At 40.0% G+C, this 20,979-nt stretch overlaps 1 protein-coding gene and 1 long non-coding RNA gene across 2 annotated transcripts in view; both read left to right on the top strand.

Moving 5' to 3' along the window:
* CTSC (cathepsin C) overlaps positions 1-4,471 on the top strand; it is a 35,724-nt gene extending 31,253 nt beyond the window's left edge. The window contains exons 6-7 of the mRNA XM_041730097.1: positions 2,281-2,412; positions 3,749-4,471. Of these exons, the coding sequence (XP_041586031.1) occupies positions 2,281-2,412; positions 3,749-4,248 (632 nt within the window). The 3' untranslated portion in view covers positions 4,249-4,471. The remainder of the gene's footprint in view (positions 1-2,280; positions 2,413-3,748) is intronic.
* A 3,896-nt stretch (positions 4,472-8,367) lies between these two features.
* Positions 8,368-20,979, top strand: part of LOC121476281 — a 58,600-nt gene continuing 45,988 nt past the window's right edge. The window contains exon 1 of the long non-coding RNA XR_005983899.1: positions 8,368-12,531. This is a non-coding gene — a long non-coding RNA (uncharacterized LOC121476281). The remainder of the gene's footprint in view (positions 12,532-20,979) is intronic.

The following is a 20,979-nucleotide window of genomic DNA, read 5'->3' as shown; positions in this document are numbered from 1 at the left end:
GACTTTGGACAGGTCATTGTTTCTTTCTGAGTCTCAGTGTACACATCATCAAGTGAGTAGTACACTAAATGAATTCAAGATCTTCTTCCAAGAGTTTATCCTAATCTTCATAGTTCAGGTGATCTCTTGGCAGCAAAAGCAGTATATGGTATGGATAAATCTGAGATATTTATAGGGAGAAGTTCGGGGAACACGTGAAATGGTAGAGTGGTTTGAGCTCTAATAGGCTCAGTCCAGGACCTGAGGTGGTATTGAGTCACTTGAGAGAGTTCTCACTTTAGGTGAGAAGCCCTAACTATAAGGGTGCCCCCTTTATAGCTTAGAAACAAGTAAAGGTTGATGGCTTCCAATAAAGTCACCTTTTTTTTTTCATGGATGTAAATATATGTCTACTTGTTCATAACTTGGGTCTTCCTGCTATAAATATACATCGAGTTTCTTCATTGCATCAGACACCTATATGAAGAAGGCACATTTCCTGTGTACACTCAAGGAGATTCACAGTTTAGTTTGAGGAAAACAATATAAGTAATTCAGGTAGAGTTTAGAATGTTGGAGGCTGAGCAAACAGTGATCTGGCTTTCTTTTGCACTCAGGGAGGAACATGAACCGACGTTACCTAGGGAAGGTAGTACCCTGATAGTATTCTAATGCATAGTGTTCTTTTGGATACTCTTCTCTCTAAGTAGTAAATTACTAAATTCTGATTTATTAAAGAGAACAAAGGCAACATACACCTTATGTAGAATGAATTTTTTGAATTTACTGTCTATTCATTAATTTTATTATATATGATTATTATTATTATATAATCTTATGATGTGTAAGGGAGTGCTCACCATTCAGATAATTTGGTGAATAATTTATTAGTACATTAAATAACCTCTTTCGTATGTAACTATATTTATATATCAATGTTTTGGATTTGGTACAGCATATCTCCAAATCTCCAATTTGAATCAGTGGTAGTGGTAAAAAAAGACTCTATAGTAATATAGACATTAAAATCTATGTTCATTTTTTCTAGAATTATGACAAGTTGAAATCCCAGTTTTGTTATATACATCCCATATTTTCTTCTTAAATGTATTTATGTATTTACCCACATCTTCTGAGGAAACATAGAAAAATAATATTCATATAAATTACTTCAAAGTAAAACATTTTTCCAGGGCAGCCCCAGTGGCCCAGCGGTTTAGCGCCACCTTCAGCCCAGGGCATGATCCTGGAGACCCTGGATCGAGTCCCACGTCAGGCTCCCTGCATGGAGCCTGCTTCTCCCTCTGTCTGTGTCTCTGTCTCTGTCTCTCTCTCTGCGTCTCTCATGAATAAATTAAAAAAAACACATACATTTTTCTTCTCTTAAAATAACAACTATATTTCTAGCATATGCTTCTTAAGTACATATATTTTGTCCTCACCAGAGCATCCAGGTATTACATAAAGCGATTCCTTTTTCCTTTTTTTCTCTGACCTCTATCCAAGCTACTTTTTGTGTTCTTCTTTCTTCTGGGTGACATGTTTTGGGAGCCCTGGCTCTGCTGCTCTTCTTTTCCCCTTAGAACCATGTTGTTTTCAATTTCACTACCTCCATCTGCCTTCTAGCTTTACTTCCTCATTGGCCACCTTAGATACCATATTCATCGTTACAATTACTCTCTTATCTTTCTTGGACTGTGTTGTACTTTGCCTCCTTGACTATAGTCAAATTGAACTTTCTATAATACATCCACACCTGAGCCACTCTTAGGGTAAGTCCACCCAACAAGTAACTTTAGAAAATGCTGCTCCTGAGGGGCACCTGGGTGACTCGGTTGAATATCTGACTCTCCATTTCAGCTCAGGTTGTGATCTCAGGGCCCTGGGAGAGAGTCCCAAGTCCCAAGTCAGCTCACATGTATCCTTCCATAGCTGTCTCTCAACTTGAATGGCTCAGCATGCTGTAGACCTATATTATTTTTTCATTATCAAGAATACTATCACATGCTTTGCAGAGAGTAGAGGAGTGTTTTGAGTTTCATCTTATTTTGTTTTGCCTCCTAAAATAGTCTCAAGGAAAGCCCCGTTTAGTAACATTTGCCTTTTGGGGGAAATACTGAAATCTTGTTTGCCTATAAGGTTGTGTTGTTGATCGAATCTTCTATATTGGGCTGATCCTTATGAACAACAGCGGAACTCAAATAAATATATTATTGTGTCTCTCCACTCAGATTTTTCTGTGTTTCTTTGTAATTGCTTCAAAGTTCTCTTAGGTTACATATCTTTCTTTTCCATCACCAGCATCTTGTGGAAGCTGCTACGCATTTGCGTCTACAGCTATGTTGGAAGCAAGAATCCGTATACTAACCAACAATACTCAGACTCCAATTTTGAGTCCTCAGGAGATTGTCTCTTGCAGCCAGTATGCTCAAGGTGAGTGCTGTATTTCAGGCACTGTTTACTTGGGTGTAGTTGGCCATTGTTGGCAAAGGAAAAAGGATGGTGTAGTAGAGACCACAGTGTCTGTAGTCAGAGCACCTAGGTGCAAGTTCTGGCCTAATCACTTATTAATGAGTGGTTCTCAGGTAATTCACTGCACCATTCAGCAAAATGCCAATAGTTAGTATGCACTGAATGAACATGAGCTCTTTGGAGCCTTTTATGTACATTATCCAACAATGCTCAAAACCCTGAGAAGTAGATATCCCTATTTATAGACAGGGGACAGACATGAAGTTATTCTATAATATTTTGAAGGCCATAAATTTAGAGTATCAGTTCCAGCTAAAGTTTCACTTCAAAACATAACTCACATTAAAACCACACTAACCCTGGTTTCTCTCTAGGAGAATGTTACAATTCTGTGCTTGGGCTTTCAGAACAGGGAGTGTGTAATGATGTAGAAAGCCCAGCTGCAATTGATTTAGAATGAAATATTCTCATTTTAAAGTTTTCTGCTGTCAACCCCAGGTTTGGCCACTAGAAAATGAAACTGCTTAGGAATGATTATTTTGTCATTGGGCCTTTTGGTCTTTCTGAAATACTTATTAAACATCAACAATGTGACTTCTAGGCCTGGTGGAACTAAGTATCAAGACAGTCCTTACCCTCATGAAGCTTACACTTAAGTGAGGAAAGTAGAGGTCAAGTATTTAAAAGAACAATGAAGAAAAAAAAAACCCACAGGATTACGGATGTGTATAATACAGCAAGGACTGGAGGAGGGTGATATAGACCTGATTTAGACTTTTTTTTTGCAGGAGGTGGTCAGAGAAGTCTTTCTTCAGGAATAGCCGTGTTGTGGTGTCTATTTAATAATGACAATAGTAGCCAACTTTTATTGCTTTTACAGGAAGTAACTAATTTAATCCTGTAAGGAAAGTCCTATTCCTATCTATAATTTATAAATAAGTGAACAGAGGTATAGAGAAGTTTAATTCTTCACACAGTTTTGGATTTGAACCTACATGGTCAGTCTTCAGAGCCTCCCCACTTAACCGTTATGCTCTAGGTACCTTCCACATCAGGTGCCAAATAACTACTGTTAATTAGATGAGGAGGAGAGGATTCTTAGCTAGATGGCTAATGGATGAATGAAGGAAGTAGCATTTCAGCTAAGAACAACTCCTGAGTATAACAAAGAACTATTGGAGTAGAAGAAAGAGAGAGAGAGAGAGAGAGAGAGAGAGAAAGGAAATGGGACCATTTCTTCTGTGTCCGCCCCTTTTCTAATAGGGGGGTAATAATTGTGTGTGTTATTCATCCTCAGGCTGTGAAGGTGGCTTCCCGTACCTCATCGCAGGAAAATATGCCCAAGATTTTGGGCTGGTGGAAGAGGCCTGCTTCCCCTACGCAGGCTCTGATTCTCCATGCAAACCAAATGACTGCTTCCGTTACTATTCCTCTGAGTACTACTATGTGGGAGGTTTCTATGGGGCCTGCAATGAAGCCCTGATGAAGCTTGAGCTGGTCCGTCACGGGCCCATGGCAGTTGCTTTTGAAGTCTATGATGACTTCTTCCACTACCAGAAGGGAATCTATTACCACACTGGCCTGAGAGACCCTTTCAACCCCTTTGAACTGACTAATCATGCTGTTTTGCTGGTGGGCTATGGTACTGACTCAGCCTCTGGGATGGATTACTGGATTGTGAAAAACAGCTGGGGCTCTAGGTGGGGTGAAGATGGTTACTTCCGGATCCGCAGAGGAACGGATGAATGTGCAATTGAAAGCATAGCAGTGGCAGCCACACCAATTCCTAAATTGTAGGATATGGGTCCTGGCATTTCCTGATGACCACCATTACTCACGAAAGGGGATCAATTTATTCAGACCGAAAACTTTTATAGCAGCAATTTCAGATTACAGATAGATTCCTATGAAGATTTTTGCCTTTAAAATTAAAATTGCCTTTGATTTAAATATACCTTTCCATTAATCACTGGCCTACTTTATAGCTACGTAGTAATAAAATGCAGGATTCTGTTCATTATTTTGATTCAAATATAGTATATTTTTTTTAAAGTCTTTGGGAGAACAGACATTTTTAAAATATAAAAGTCACAAGAAAAAATGGCAATGATTATTAAATTTTTTTTAATGTTTTTTGTAAGTGTTCAGGTGATATATATTACAGAATTTATACGTAATTGTAACAGGTTTCACCACTGACCCCTTCAGTTAGATTTACAGGTATTACTTATGTAAGTACTTTGAAAACAGAAAGAAATTGAGTGTATTTCAATTTAAAAAACTATGAACCTTTACAAGGATTATACTCAAATAATGACTAGTTAACCCTAAAATTATCCCCTGGATATTTGATGAGCCAGAGTCCAAGAACAGAAATGAGTTTTGATAAAGATCTGGATATTGGTTAAAGTATCTTTTGGTGTATTTTGCATTTGGAAGTATTGGTCCACCTTCATTGGGTGAGTGTTTATAGCTTAATTAGTGGGATGTTAACAGTTTAGATTTGGACAGATCTATGAGATCTCCAGGGGATATTTCACAGTAATACAAAATCTCTATCCTGAGTAAACAGATGGTCTCTCTTAGAAATGATGTGACAATCAGGCAGATTGGGCCATCAGAGTTCTAAAACATAAGCAGAAACCACAACCCTCTTGGAGCCAGAAGGGATTATAGAGCTCATGTGATCTGTTCATGTCTTTGCACAGAAAGAGTGACAGGCTTAGGAAAGGGCAAGTGGCTCATGTCAGTTGACAGAGGTGGTGAATGACAGGGTCAGATTAGAACTGAGATCTTCTAAGTCCAGTTCTCCTTGAGTGCCTTAGACACTGAGTCTCAGGACTTTTCGCCAGAAAATCCAAAGCGACCAGATGCTACGTACACACTTTGACATGTTCAAGTGTTAAAGTTTTGTCTGAAACTTCATGTACTTTTTTGTATTGCAGTTCACTACAGTGATGTCTTTTTCTCTCCTTGAACTGAAGTGACATGGAAGGAATATACCCTATGATTAAGATGTGGCTTCTTGGGTGTCTTGGCCCACTGCCACATACCTTTGACTTTTTCACCACATGGTAACTCAGAAGCAGACACTCTGAATGGCAGACATAGCCAGGGCCCTTGTCATGTGGAAGACCTCCAAGGAGGTATGAATGCAGTCTTAGTCTTACTTTATTAACCTGGCCTTGTTGCTATTGGGAAAGTGTAAATAGACTTTGAAATCAAACACGAATTTCTTTTTCACTAAAACTTACAGAGATATGACCTGTTAGCTTAACAGATGAAATATTATTTAACATGAAATGTGAGCTTATTCTCTGGTTTTCCACCTGCATGGCTGTCAGCTGACACATACGCATAAGTCATGAAGAGGTAGGGCAGCTGTGCTTTAGCACAATTCCATGAGGCCCCAGCTGGGCTATAAAGGAGAATCATTGCTGGTATCATTCATAAAATACTTTAGGAAATATTGAAAGACTAAATATAGGTGTGAACCTAACTGGCAATGGGAAGCAATTCTCATAAGCATCATTAGTTGAAAACAATGGTTTGAAGAGGCCCTAAATTTTCTGACTTTACAAGAGGGATTACCCAGAATGAGAACTCAGGTTCCACTGTGCTTCAACCTGCATTTATCTGCTATGAGAGTTTGCTTCTCCCATTTCTAGATGACTGATCACTACTTTATCCCTAGTGGCCGAACTCACTAAAGATGGTGACTAAGTGGAACATCATGGTTCCTCAAAACACATGATTAAACTCTTAAGCTGTACAAAAAAACAAGCTTTGTAATCTAAAAGTTGTTTATATCGGTGCTAATAGAGCATGTAATCAAAGTCTGTTGACAGACTGAGCTCTGCAAAAAATGGGATGGGAACTCTGGCTAACCTCCCCGAAGACGTATTCAGAAGAACGACTGGTGTGTGTGTGTGTGGAGACACCACTGTCCACAAAAGGAAATAAAGGTTAGCTGGGCAGTCAAGTGCAAGGTTGGCATTGACTTGGGTGACTGTGGCCTGGGTCAGCATTCTGGCCCTGCCTCATGTTAGCCATAAAGCCTGAGGCAGTTTCCTTACCCAACGTGTGCTTCCGATTCCTGGACTGTAAACTAGAGATAACAGGGTAGTTAACCCTCCCTGTGTGAACTCTCCCTCTAAACTCTTATTGTTGCAATGAAGGAACTAATAGACTGGCACTTTGGGGCACCATTGTTTGCTTTCTTCAAGCTCAGGCCTTTCACCATCCCCAGTAGAGAAAGTGAAGTAGATTCAGATAATGCAGTTTCCCTGCCACCCAGATTTGCTCACTGACCTCTATTTGACCTCTAACCACTGAAGCCAGAAAGTGGTTAGGTTTGAATAGTAAGGGATACATGCACCTACTTCACAGAGTTCTCTGAGGGTTAAATGCGTCCCTATTATGTAGAGCATGTAAACAGTGCTTGGAACCTAGAAAGGAGTGTGTAAATACTAGTTATTATTACTCAAGTCTTATTTTTCTGAATTCAGATAGTAAAATAGTTGTTTGCTAGGAGGAGGCAGCTAAGACATGTTCTATTAATAAACAAACTCTGGGGGGATCCCTGGGTGGCACAGTGGTTTGGCGCCTGCGTTTGGTCCAGGGCGCGATCCTGGAGACCCGGGATCGAGTCCCACGTCGGGCTCCCGGTGCATGGAACCTGCTTCTCCCTCTGCCTGTGTCTCTGCCTGTCTCTCTCTCTCTCTGTGTGACTATCATAAATAAAAAAAATTTAAAAAACATTAAAAAAAAAAATAATAATAATAAAAAAATAAACAAACTCTGGGGCAGCCCTGGTGGCACAGCGGTTTGGCACCTCCTGCAGCCTGGGGTGTGATCCTAGAGACCAGGGATCGAGTCCCATGTCAGGCTCCCTGCGTGGAGCCTGCTTCTTCTCCCTCTGCCTGTGTCTCTGCCTCTCTCTCTCTCTCTCTCTCTCTGAATAAATAAATAAAATCTTAAAAAAAAAAAAATAAGCAAACTCTGCCCTGCAATGAGACTTGAGGAGGGGCTTAGGACATTTTTCTTTTAAGGAAGAAAAGAATCTACAGAAGAACACTGGCACAAAGAAACAGAAAAACCTCCAAAAACTTGAGAGAGGCAATTTTGATTTTTTTGGTACAGAAGTTTTTTTTGGCTTTTTTTTTTTTTTTTAAGATTTTATTTATTTGAGAGAAAGACAGAGAGGAGAGGGAGAAACAGACTCTCCATGGAGCAGGGAACCCAATGCAGGGCTCTGATTCCAGGACCCTGGGATCATGACCTGAGCTGAAGGCAGATGCTTAACCAGCTGAGCCACCAAGCACCCCGAGTTGTTTTTGTTTGTTTTAAAGATGTATTTATTTGAGTGAGAGTCTGTACATATGTCAGGGGGTGGGAATGTCAGGATAGGGGGAGAGAAACCAGGCAGATTCAGTGCTCAGTGGGACTGGATCTCATGACCCTGAGATGGCAACCGAGCCTAAACCAACAGTTGGTCCCTTAACTGACTGCACCACCCAGGCACCCCTTGGTACAGAGGTTTCTACATCTTCACCATATAATTTCCTCTGTTGCCAGCTCTGTGGAGAGAGGAATAATGTGAGAGGACATCAAATTTGGAAGGCTTCGACTGAGAGAAAAATCATTGCAATCTTTAAGCAAAAAACACTAAGGTTGTAATACATTTATTTTCCTATTTGGAATTTTCCTATAACAATAAGATAAGCATAACAGAGTCACAAAACATGAGTGCTGGAAGATCATCTGGTTCACTGCTCATTAAAATAAAAATAGGGGCACAAGGGTCACTCAGTTGGTTAAGCATCTGTCTTCAGCTCAGGTCATGATCTCAGGGTCCTGGGAATGAGATCACATCGGGCTCCTGCTCTGTGGGCAGTCTGCTTCTCCCTGTACCACTCCCCCCTGCTCATGCTCGCTCTCTCTCTCTCTCTCACCTCACTCCCACACTCTCAAATAAATAAATAAAATCTTTAAAAAAAATAAATAAATAAAATAAAATAAAATAAAAAATAAAAAATGGGCTTACAGAAGTGAAGTAGCATACCTGGGGCTCTAGTTAATAAAGTTAAATCTAGATTCCACTGTATCCAGAACTTTCTACCGTTCCTGCTGCCTCCCAATTACAAAAGGATACAGAAGTCTACATGTTGTGAGACACATAAACTCACTTGTTCCGTAAAATCATTTCTAAGTTATTTTCTAGCTTTCAGAAATCCTATTATCTCTCAGGGGCAAGTGCGCTAAGCTTCAATCCATGTGTGGTGGTTTGGAAGGCTTAATTTAACAGTTCTCCTCTAAATATAGTGATATTAACATTTCTACTTCTTAACTGTAATAAATATTTATCTTTGGCCTAAAGTTAAGTGGAAACTTCCTGACCACAACTAGAAAACTTTAGATGTATCAAATTTCTGCTCTGACAGGAATTGCATAGCCTTGAAATTGAATATTGGTAGTGGGTCAGTTAGCCACTGGGCCTTAGTTTCATTAGCTGTGAAACATTGGCCTCATTGAACCGTTGCTGTGATTGAAACTGTGAAATCGCTTGGACTGTAAAATAATTGAAACCTCAGCAGACCTTCCTCTTGTGCCATACAATGTCCTTGTGATGACAGCCTACCAAAATCTCCGGAGAGAAACCAACCTTCAGACAGAAAATGCAACACGTCCCTTTGCTGGAGTCCTCCCTTTTCCTTTCAGAAGTCCATTTATCAAGATTGCTTTTCTTCAAATGCTTTTTAAAAGTGGGCAGAAGTGAGAAATTTAACCTCTACTTTTCCAAATTTGAGGATGCGATATGTATCCATAGCATTGAGTTTGAGCTTTCTGTCCTAAAAGAGTCTTTGTTTTTTGAAATTCCATTCTAACAGATCATTAAAATGGAAAGAATATGATAAACTCCAAACCCCTCAAGTTGTGAGAAATGAAAAGCAGATTTGCTCCTTCCTGTTATGCAAAAGGTCTGAAGAGATTGAAATCTTAGCAATCAATTAAAAAGAATTAAGCTGGAGAAATAGCCTTCCCCTGCAGAAATGAGGGAAATGCCATGAAGCTAGTCTTGTGCTTTAAAGTAATCATTGAGATGTTTTATATTTTTCCTAAAATGTATTTTATGGTCCTTCAAAAGTATTGAATAGTTTAAGTGATAGAAAATGAATGCTTTTAATATCAGATTTTTATACCCTCATTCTCTTTTGTGGGTTTTTAAAGAGCTTTAAAATTTTTCCTCTAAATTAACTATTCCTATGTCATCTTAAGAAATTCACAGTATTCCCAAGAGATAGTAGACAAGATCTCAGTTTTGCAGGCTAAAATGCAGTTGAGTAGTAAGAAGAATGAGTCTATGGAGAGAAAGTAAACAAAGTAGCATTGTGCTCTGAAAATATCATGGGCCCTGGAAGCAGGCAATCCTGACTTTGAGTCTTTGCTCCTTTAGCATTTGTTATTTAGACCTTAGTTTAGTTACTGAACAGAGATTTCTAGTCTTCAGTGTTTGTCTGCTAAAAGGCAATAGTAATATTTACTTCTGTGGGCTGTATGGCTCAGTTTCAAGGAAGCAATAAGTGTTTGTTTATATATTATCTGCCCTGGAAACAGTTTCAAGTGCTTTGTAAAGGTAAAGGTACAGTACAAAATAAGTTCAAATTAGATGAGTGAATGAAAGTAAAGGAAGATAAAGGTAGGAAAGTAGGGTAGGACCATGAATAAAGTCTGTACAGAGTCTAACACATTACATGATACATGAGGATCATGCTTCCACCATGGTTCTCAACCAGAAATGATTTTGTCCCTTAGGGGACTTTTGGCAATGTTAGCAGACGTTGGAGTTGTCATGTTTGGAGAAGGGATGCAGTCAGCAATGAAGAATCATCCAGGCCCAGATGTGAGTAGTGACAGAAAGCCTGGTGGTGAAGAAAGCCTGCTCTGTAGCATGCTCACCACCTGATACATTTTCCCCAGCGCCTAATTGTAGTATAGACTTTGGAGAAAGAGAATTCCAGGGGTTAATGTTATCCCAGAAGCTTCCGGAGAGTTTAGGAAATGTGAGTTGAGCTGTGAAGAATCTAGAGGGGGAGAAAAAGACATGCAAGGCCCAGGCAGTGGGGAAGATTGAAGTAATGGGATGAGATTGGACACTTCCTCAGTTTCAGGACACAGACTGAGCCCACTTTTAAGTGGCCTCCACCCTATTGGAACCCACAGATATGATTTGAAAAAGATGTTAAACTTATTAAACACATAGCCGTGTAGTAAGAATGGAGCTCATCGGTGGGCCAGCAATTGGTGAATCCGTATTTTGTAACAGGAGGGAAGCAAATGGGAAGATAGAATGATGATTGGAGGCTCAGGTGTACGAGAAAATTCTGCCATAGAGGGTGAACACATGTTCCCAACTCACCAGACCTTTGACCAAGAAAAGAGGTAGATTGTAATATTTGTGCTTAAAGAGAGCATTTCTTTAAAGCATTGATCCTTTGCCCTTGCAAGGTCATGGACCACGGACTCTTCTGAGACTGATAAAATGATGGATTCTTTCCCATTTCAAACAGCACACACTCGTTCTAAATTTTGCATAAAATATCAGCAGCCTCTTGGAGATGTACAAGCCCCAGCATAGTGAAGTGTACTTTTGTGTGTGTAGGTGCTTTTTCTCCCAGCAAGTAGTCATTCCACAGTGCAGATATTAGCTGTTTTCTTTCAGCCATAGGCTGGGAGGAACTGTCTAAAAGGCTTGGCAAGTGGGGTTCCCAGGGCCTGTATCAGGTGGATAACTCTGCTTCTAGTCATAACCCCACTCTTGGTCCCATCCTGTGTGGACACCGAGCTCCCCATTTGCTCTCTGAGCCCTCATGGCTTGTCTTGGTTTCTGTGGGGTTGGGAGCTAGTCTTATTCCTACAATCGTGGTCTTAGAGCAGCAAAACCCCATCTGACAACTACAGTCCTTCCACCAGTGGGGAGACTCTTCTGTTCCTCACTGCCTGCTTTCAAGAATGCTTCATTTTGTGCAGCACAGGATTCCCCATGTCTGTGCTCTTACCATTCACAGAAGCAGCACTATGACTTCCTCTTCCCTAGAACGCACTGCTGCCCCCTGCCCCCTGCAGTAGTTTGTAGATACCTTGATGGTTCACAGACTGGTCCCCATATACACAGAGGGCAAGGAGGGACTGAAGAAAGGAAGGTCACTCTGGATCTCTAGGTGGAACATTTCATAAGCAAGAGAACTTACAAGGCTTATCTTGGGCAGCCACAAGATGAGCAGGTCACTACACTTGCCTGCCAGCATCTTAAGAAGACTTACCTGGATTCAGTCGTGTATCATCCAGGTGGTCTCAACGACACCTTACTCCAGGCTATGTCATTGGAAGAGCTCCCACTGTGGGAACAGGCAGGTGGCACATTCCAAGGGAGGCAGGGGGAGGTGAGATTTCAATTGTCCAGATCTAGCTTGAGGGTCAACCAGTGGTCACCATCTCTCCATTATCTCTACCAACTTCGACTGCCAGATGTATTTGACTTTTTGCACCCACTTAGTTATTTTTATTGATAATAATAGCTACCATTTATCAAAGTCTTTATTTTATGCCAGGTGATGTGATATGCCCTATAACAAAAAGATAAGGGGAATAATAGGAACGATTTCCAGAAAAACCAACACCATCATTTATTGGTCCAAAAATTTTGCTCAGCAGAACAACAGGGAAGTTCCCCAAGGGAACTGAGAATGACAGAGGAAGGACATCTTGAGGGAGGAAGTATAAAGCTGTGCTTCTAAAACATAGAGACCCAGGTTATAATCCCAAGTAGATGGAGCTCTGTGATTTAGGGCAAGGTACGTAACCACTCTGATTCCTTATCTGTAAAACAGTCCTTACAAGGAATGGAATGAGACATTGTATGTAAAGGGCTTACTTCTTCCTTATGTTTTTTTAGGTAACTATCATAGTTGCACTAGCCCTGAGAGATGAGAAGATTCCTTCATCATCTTAAACCAGGATGAATAAAAGAAGGGTGATCTCAGAGACAGAGAGGTTAATCAGGAGATGAACAGGAAAAAGGTATGACATACTCTATTTTAAACCTGGTGAACTTCTGCTGACCACTGTAAAAGCAGTAAAAGCTTTCTCCTTTCAAAAAGCATCTTGCCAGAAATGTGGTAGCGATTGTTAGAAAGGATTTGGCAAACCTAATGTTTAGCAGATTTACAACAATTGCTATAGGCTGGAATGACAGATATTTTCTGGTAGCACACTTGGCCCTCCAAGGGAGAGTAGATTATTTTATTGGGAGTGCAATGGCAAGAAAGGCATTAAGGGCGGCAGCGTTTCTTCAAATATATATAAAAAAATAGAGAAGTGAAAAAAGAAAGGTGGTTGAAGCCCTCTGCTCTATTTCCTATACCCCCAAATTTTGGTAGAAAGACATCAACTCAAGGTGGGTTCAGAGAACACACTGGGTTCACTGAAAGTTTAACATCAATCTGGGCCCTCAGTGATTTCTTTCTGTATATCTGAACTAGCCACCTGTTGGGCTTCTGAAGTTTGGGGTAATGAAAGAAGCAAAAAGAAAGAGCCCCTGCAGTTTTTGCGTGAATTTTTATTGAATTCAGCCCAGAGCCCTGTGAAGCAGGAGGAGTGCTTGCTTTGGCAGGCATCCAGAAAACATCTTTTGGGAGGAACCTCTCTGTTTTTGTTTTGGAGCAACTTTGCACAATTAATCACAGCGTTATTTACAGTCATGAAAAGTTGGAAACAACCTAGAGGTCCAACAAATAGAAAACAGATCGTTTATAGTATGCAGGCTTGACAGTATTATGCAGTATTAAAAACAACTGCTGCTGATATACAACATTAACAAATATTTATACTATATACAAAAACAATGTTTTGTTCTATAAAATGCAAATGGACAATAAGTACCTTCAAAAGGGCAGGAAGATTATGAGTGAACGTTATTTTTTTTATCGTTTTTGTTATAACAGCTTAGTATTTTATAAATACCAGAAAATGTAATCAAAATTTGCATGACCAAGAAGCCCTCACACACTCAAGTCTTTCTCCCCTCATAAAAAAGCCACCCATCTTTCATCTTACTGCAAATAGCACATTATTCTTTCCTTCTCTTAACAGCTATGCTTCTTCAAAGAAGGTTCTTTTCTCTTCTCACTTTGTGTTTTCTCCTCAGTCTGTTGAAATCTTCCTTCTGCCAGGTCACTTCTTTGAATTGTTCACATCAAAGTAAGCAAAAAACACCTGACTGCTAAAAGCCGTTTTCAGTCTGTATCTCAGCATTTGATACTGGGTCATGCTTTTCCTAACCTTGCAATTCCCATCTTTCAGATCTCCCTTTCTATGCAGTTCTCCTTGGTTCCTGGTCTCCTCTCTCCTTAATTTTACATTTCCTCCAGGGGCCTCTGGGGGGCTCAGTTGGTTAAGTGTTTGCCTATGGTTCAGGTCACGATGCTGATGCGGGGGTCCTGGGATGAAGCCAGCACATTGGGCTCCCTGCTCAGTGGGGTGTTTGCTTCTCCCACTTCCTCTGCTTGCCACTCCCTCAGCTTGTGCTCTCTTGCTCTCGTACACATATTCTCTCTCTCAAATAAATAAATAATATCTTAAAAAATTTGCTATTCCTCCAGCTTTTATACAATCTCCTTTTCCCCATCACTACACATTATCTTTTGTTGAGCTGTTCACTGTCAGCATAAACCATCGATATGCTGATAAGTCTCCAATCTAGTCTCCATCTACAAAGCTCATGTATAGTTATCTTTCTTTTAAGATTTTATTTATTTATTTGGGGATCCCTGGGTGGCTCAGTGGTTTAGCGCCTGCCTTTGGCCCAGGGCATGATCCTGGAGTCCCGGGATCGAGTCCCGCATTGGGGTCCCTGCATGGAGCCTGCTTCTTTCCCCTGTGCCTGTGTCTCTGCCTCTCTCCCTCTCTCTGTGTCTCTCATGAATTAATTAATTAATTAATTAATCTTTTTTTTAAAAAATCCTGGGACTCTGGGATCACTCCCTGAGCCAAAGGCAGATGCACAACCACTGAGCCACCCAGGTGTCCTTCCTGTATAGTTATCTGTTGTGGTAAAACAAATTACCCAGAAGCTTAATGGCTGAAACTGACACACATTTATTGTCTTATAATTGCTGTGGGGCAGGAATCTGGGTTCAGTTTCACTGGGTTTTCTGCTTCATGGCTTCTCATAGAGCTCTCCTCAGAGAGTTAGTTGATGATCTGCATTCTCATCTGAAGACTCATCTGGGGAAGGCTCATGCAGTAACTGTAGGGAGTATTCAGTTCCTTGTATGTTTTTGGATTAAAGGCTTCAGTTGCTTACTGGTTGTTGGCCAGAGACCCTCCTGAGTGCCTTGCTACATGGGCCTCTCCAGTATGGCAGCTGACTTCCTCTAAGTGCGCAAGCTATGAAGGCAATGGAGAGACCAAGATAGGAGTCAGTCTTTGTAATCTAATCACAGAAGAGATATCTCCTCAATGTTCCCATATTCTTCTGGCAGAAGCAGATTCCTCAAGGAGAGTTATACAGAAAGCCTGGAGGCCAGGAGGTGGGGCTCTTTGAGGCCAACGTAAAAATGCCTGACATAACTCTAAACCAGATTATCTCACTTCCCACTTGTACAAAGGTATATCAGCAAGTGTAAAATGCACAAATCTGAATACATCATCATACAAATAAGCTCTTCTCCATTGTTGAAGGGCACCACCATTCACCAAGTTCCAAAATCAGAAATGTTAGATATTGTTATTGATTCCTTCTTCTTTCCCACCCCCAATGTTCAATTAGTCATGACTTCCTACTATTCTCACTTCTGAAGACTGATTATATCTGTCTGTCCACATGTGTGTTCTTACGTTCTCATGAGTTATATAACTTGCATCACTGCTCCAGCCTCCTGAATCCCCTTCTACTCCCACCTTTACCTCTTCCAGTCCTTACCATAGCAGTGGTGACTATGTCACACCCCTGCTTAGTCATCAGCTGACTTCCCATAGCTCAGGAGTATTTAATGGCAGACAAGGCTAGAGTATGAAAATGCACCTTCAGTAAACTGTGGTTTTCAGAATGCAAGGCTGCAGAAATTTAAACTCAGCAAAATCTTCTTGGCCCGTAGGGATACACAAATTTGAATGACAAATATTGGGAAGGGCATAGCTTCGTATCTGACTAATATCAAAACTTATTAATAGGATGTAAGTGGTTTATTGTGGTATTGCAAGTATGTAGGATGTAAACTCAAAACAGTTGTATTTACAGTAATGTCTATCAGTTGTTCTTTAAAATATGATCTTGGAGGATTGAATCCCTTGAAAATGTTTCAGTCCTGTCCTACAGCTTTCCAGGTATTTTCATTTATTAAAGTTTCACACCAGTCCTAAGAAACTCAGACCTATTGATTCTACCATTTCAACCTTTTAAGGTCCCTGCTTATGCACAGGATGGCAGTGTAAGGTCAGGAAGGCATTGCTGTGCAGGTCCTGGAAGTGACAGGGGCCTGTGCACATCAGTTCAGAGCTCTAATTCCTCCCCAAACCATCTTCAGTTCTAGTCACTTAGAATTTAGATGTTGTGGTCTGCTTTGAACGAATCTCCTTTTTCTCATGTGGCCATGAGATAAAGATGGCTGAGAGTAACAATGACGTTTTCTAAGTAGTTATAACATGATTAATTGTCACATATTTCAAACATTTCCCCAACTGCCATGTCTTCCCAAGTGTTGATGCCAGTTTCTGGGATGTTTGTCTGGGAGCCACCTTTGAGGAAACTGACTTGGGAATACCAGCTATCAACTGGAAACCTGATGCCTGTGCTAATTTCAGTCTGCATTGCCCATGGCTTAAGTCAGAAATCACTGGATTCCCTAAACTACTCCTCCTCCGTAGCTTCAGTTTAACTGGATCAATTTCCCAGGCCTGGAAAAGAGTTGATACTTGTTATCCTGACAGCCCCATTCAAACACGAGATATGAAAAATAACATTTTCATAGTGACACGTGGAAAAGAACTATAAAAACCCTTAAGACATGTTTTGGCAAAGATACTTTCCCAACTCAAAAATGAATAGTGTTTCTGGCACTTGCTGTAGTTTTGTAGCTGGCAGCTGAATTATCTTGGTCTCTGCCCAAAACCCTGGCTTCAAAACCTGGTCTTCAAATCTCCTGTGTTAAGGAAGGATGTAAAACATCAGTGGTCATTTACATGTTAAAAATAAGACATTATATTAACCTCATTATGAGACACCGTGCCTGTCCAAATGGCAGTAACAATAAACAAATTAATTATGTTTTGCATGTTAGTGTAACATTTATGTTATTCTTCCAAACAACCTAATGGGATAGGACAAATTTTAACAGCCCACTCTACAGATACAAAAACTGAGATTCCCTGAGACCAAAAGCCTGACTCAGGGTATTTGGAAGAATCAGTACTTGAACCCAGGGCTTTAGATTTGAGCCTATTTTCTCTCCACTTTGCTACATTATTTTCAGTGTTTATTATCTGAAATGCAGTGTAGTGGACAGTGAGGTAGTAATTCTTCCTTTAACTGTACTTGATAGAAAATATACTCCTCTTAGCCAATAATGACTTGGATAATTATTTATACTTTCCTGGCATTAGTACATGAACTATTTTTGGAGGTAATCATCCTACTCATGACTGATCTGTTATCTTAAAACAAGTGTGGACTTGAGTGTCTACCAATAATGCCCATAAGTAAGTATATCTTAGTGTCGTAAATATGTTGATACCCACATTCTTTTTTTCTAGAAAATTCGTTTTAACCAGGATCTCCTGCCTCTAATTCACTGCCCTCTAAACCATGACCTCATATCATTTAGTGCTTTGAGATCTCTAAATGGGTTCTTTGTATTGAGATGAGGACATACTTATCCTCTATGTTAAAAGCCTATAGCATTAACTCACTGTCTTTCAGTTTGATGATGATTCTGGCTAAGTTCAATTCTGTGCATATTGCTTCCCATCATCCCTGGTTCTTTTTCTTGAAGAAGGGAGATTAGAAGCAGGCAAAGAAAGAGGCAAATGGAACGATGTTATATAAACTTATTCTTGGGAAACAGTCTAAGGTCTTGAAGGTGGGTTGGTGTGGGATAAAGGGAAGCATCAGTCCAGTATATGGTCTACAAGGAAACATGGTCATGTGATCTAGGCACCATTGATATCTAAGGGGACATCTTCTGTAATTGACGGAACATGGCACGAATGTGGGCAGTAACATGGTTCTCAATTTTGGCAAACGATTTCTAGTTAGTGCCTGGATTAAGTAGGTAGGTATAATGTCATGACCCAGCAGAATAATGGGTAAGTATGGTATCTGGACCCAGGGAATTGAGTCAGGGCTCTGAGGGATACAGTCCAGAAGAGTGAGTATTGAAGGCTCTGGAGAGGAAGAAAGGCTGCAGTTTGGGCCTGAGTTTCACCCCACATACATTGTATTTTAACTATACTAAACAGACACCCCTGCTGGTGAAGATAGATCAGCAGGGAGAACAGTTTTGTACAGGGAAATAATATAATAAAATTGTTATTTTGCTAATATTTTCATCTGTTGTTATCGAAAATTTAAGAGGAAGGGATGACTGGAAATCGTGAAATTGATGAGGAGACTGTTGGTTTCTTCAAAGTATTGTCTGCCTCACCTTCATCCTTATCAGACTTTTTTTTCCAGAAACCTTTAACAGTCCCTCTTACCAAATCTTTGAACATTCATTATCTGTTTCCACATCATGCTTCCCTAATGAGATTGTAAACTTTGATGAATTTGATGCACTTAATTTCGGTTGCTTATATCAGGTTAATGATCAACAATTGGAAAAATACATGGATGCTTTGCAGTGAAAATGACAAAGCATGACAAAGTATGGCAGAGAAATGGAGATACATTGTATTTAAGGATATCAATGTGTCAAAAGTGAAAGGTTGGTTGATTCCAAAGTCAGGGTGTTATCATGTGGGCAACTTCTTGTATCACAAGTTACATCATCTTACTTATATTTAAGGTTCAAAAGTGTATTATTTTATTTATTTGTCACTCAACTTGTTTGTGTTTTTATGTGTTACTTGTAAACAGTATATAGGTGGATCTTTTTATTAATCCTGCCTGGCAATCCTTGAATTTTGCTAGAGTGTTGAATCCATTTATACTTAGCATAGGTACTGAAATGGCTGGATTTGAGTCTGGCATGTTGGTGTTTACTTTCTGTTTGTCCCATCTACTGTGTACCCACCTATGTAGTTATCCTCTGTGCGTGGCAGTCCTCAAATTCCCCATGGCAGTGATGCTTTGTTGTAATTGGTAAGAGACCTGAGCACTGGCAGGCTCCTTGCAGTTCTGTAGACCAGGTGGGTCCTGTGCCTGCCACTCAGGAGGAGTGATCTCTTGTAGTACTCCTGCCCTTCCTCCAGCCATGACTGCCTTCTCCCACAATTTGGGCCTGGGATGCAGCAGGCCCCCCTCTGGGCTACCTCTCCTCCCCTCACTTAGATAGCCATTTGCATGGCACCACTGAGAGCATCTCTTTTATTTCCTCTTCTCTGTCCTCAGCCTTTCTTGTGAGCACTCTGTGAAGGCCCAGGGCAAGAGTCAGTGAGGGGATGCAGAGATCTCCATGCCCCAGCATTTAAAAGTTAATTAAAATTCCATCTACTTTATTTTTATCCACATTTATGGTAGCTCCCTCTCCCTCTCACCGCTCTGTTGAAGGTGGGTCTGCTCTCTCATCAGAGAGGCTCATCACCTTGTGCATTTCAGTTCATGGCCTCCATTCTCTAATAAATTTTAAAACTTCTATGGTTTTGTATAGTATCCAGCTTATTCTTAGAGTGGAAACAGCATTGTCCTCTGACTCTCTCTATCCTGAGGAAATGTAGAACTCAGATGATACATTTTCCACACTTAGCACAATTCCTAACACCTAATTGCTGCTCAAAAAAAAAAAAAATGTTTGTTGGTTGAACGATATGAATAGCCCCATCTACTATTTAGATGTCTTTAAATAATTGTTTGATTTAATCTCTGCTAAAATTCTAAGATTGTTTTGGAGAGAAGCAATAACATAAACTCTAAAAAAATCACTCCAGCATGTCATGTGTGGATATGTAGATAAAGAGGAAAAATAATTCTTCTCTTGTGCTGGATAATAGCAAATCAGGGCAAAGAAAGAGGAAACCTGCTCAGCAAGACTTTGTGATCATTATAAATATTCTGGGATAACCTATTCTAAATATGATTACAAAATCTATTAACAAAAATGCTAGTATCTCTGTAGTTCTTTTGTGGTGGATTCGAAACCTCTCTGCCTTTTCCATACCATCCTTACCTCATGCACTTATATAAAATGCCGTAAGTGCCTTATTTGTCAGACTTTATTTCTGGGTCTTGAGTGAATCCATGGGGAATACTCATTATGTAAGCATCATGTTGATCTCTGATAACTGCACAGACATTCTCAGTTGTGAAGGATGGGAATATACTTAGAGATCATCCAGCGGTTATATAATGGAGTAATATTCCATTTAGTAACATCTTGAAGTATAGTTAGGGGAAGTGACCAGGTCACTGCAGAGTATCTAGGTCAACAGCCTCACCTCTGAAAAATAGGCTGATTGCCAAGGAGGGAAAAGATGGACTTCTTTCTTTTTGTAACCAGAACAGCAAGACTTCATCCTTATAAAAGCAAAGATAGACTAAAATATAATGAAACAGACTTGGTTACAAGAAATAAAAAAGCTGTTTTTGGTTGTCCTGAGTCTATTACTTACTTGTAGAGGGAGACCCTATGCAGACTTTGAAGGAATCGAAAACATAAAAATAAATTATTAAAAAGTATGAGGAACCAAAGAATATTCGGAGTTTAATGAAAGGGAACAATTTCATATCCATATCGTCTGGAGCTGAATTTCCAGTCCAGATCCAGTTCAGTTTAAATTCAATATTATTGAAGGAAAATTAATCACTAAAGTATGCAGGCATATACATGTATATGTGTTTTTGTATGTATGCATGTATACACATGTGTTTATGTGGGCATATGTGTAGGAGAGAGAGAGGAAGAAGAGAAATTGAGAAGTGAAGGCCAAGTACTGAGAGAAATCTGGTTTTTATCAATTTACAAATAGAAATTGGGACTGTGCCTGGTATGAAGATGAAATATTTTGAGTCCATTTGACTTTCTTTGAGTTGCAGTTGTTAGGACATAGAATTTGCAGCACACAGACATTTGCTTTGCATGCTTGTGCTTCAGAGATATTTAAACTCAGGCCTCATGTATCCCTCTGGAGCTCACTCTCAGTCTGATCCTGAAAATGCTGAATATCTGACTGATCTCTTCAGGAATCCAAAAATGTTTTATCTCAAGGCTTGGCATGCTGTCAGTAATTCAAAAGTCCTTAGTCCTGCCATTAAGCTAGATTTTGCCTCACAGGAGAAAAGAGGGAGAACTAATGCTTTCTAAAGAACCAACATGT

The sequence above is a fragment of the Vulpes lagopus genome, chromosome 15 (genome assembly GCF_018345385.1).
Source record: "Vulpes lagopus strain Blue_001 chromosome 15, ASM1834538v1, whole genome shotgun sequence".
Lineage (NCBI taxonomy): Eukaryota > Metazoa > Chordata > Mammalia > Carnivora > Canidae > Vulpes > Vulpes lagopus.
This window is presented reverse-complemented; position numbering and strand designations above follow the sequence as displayed.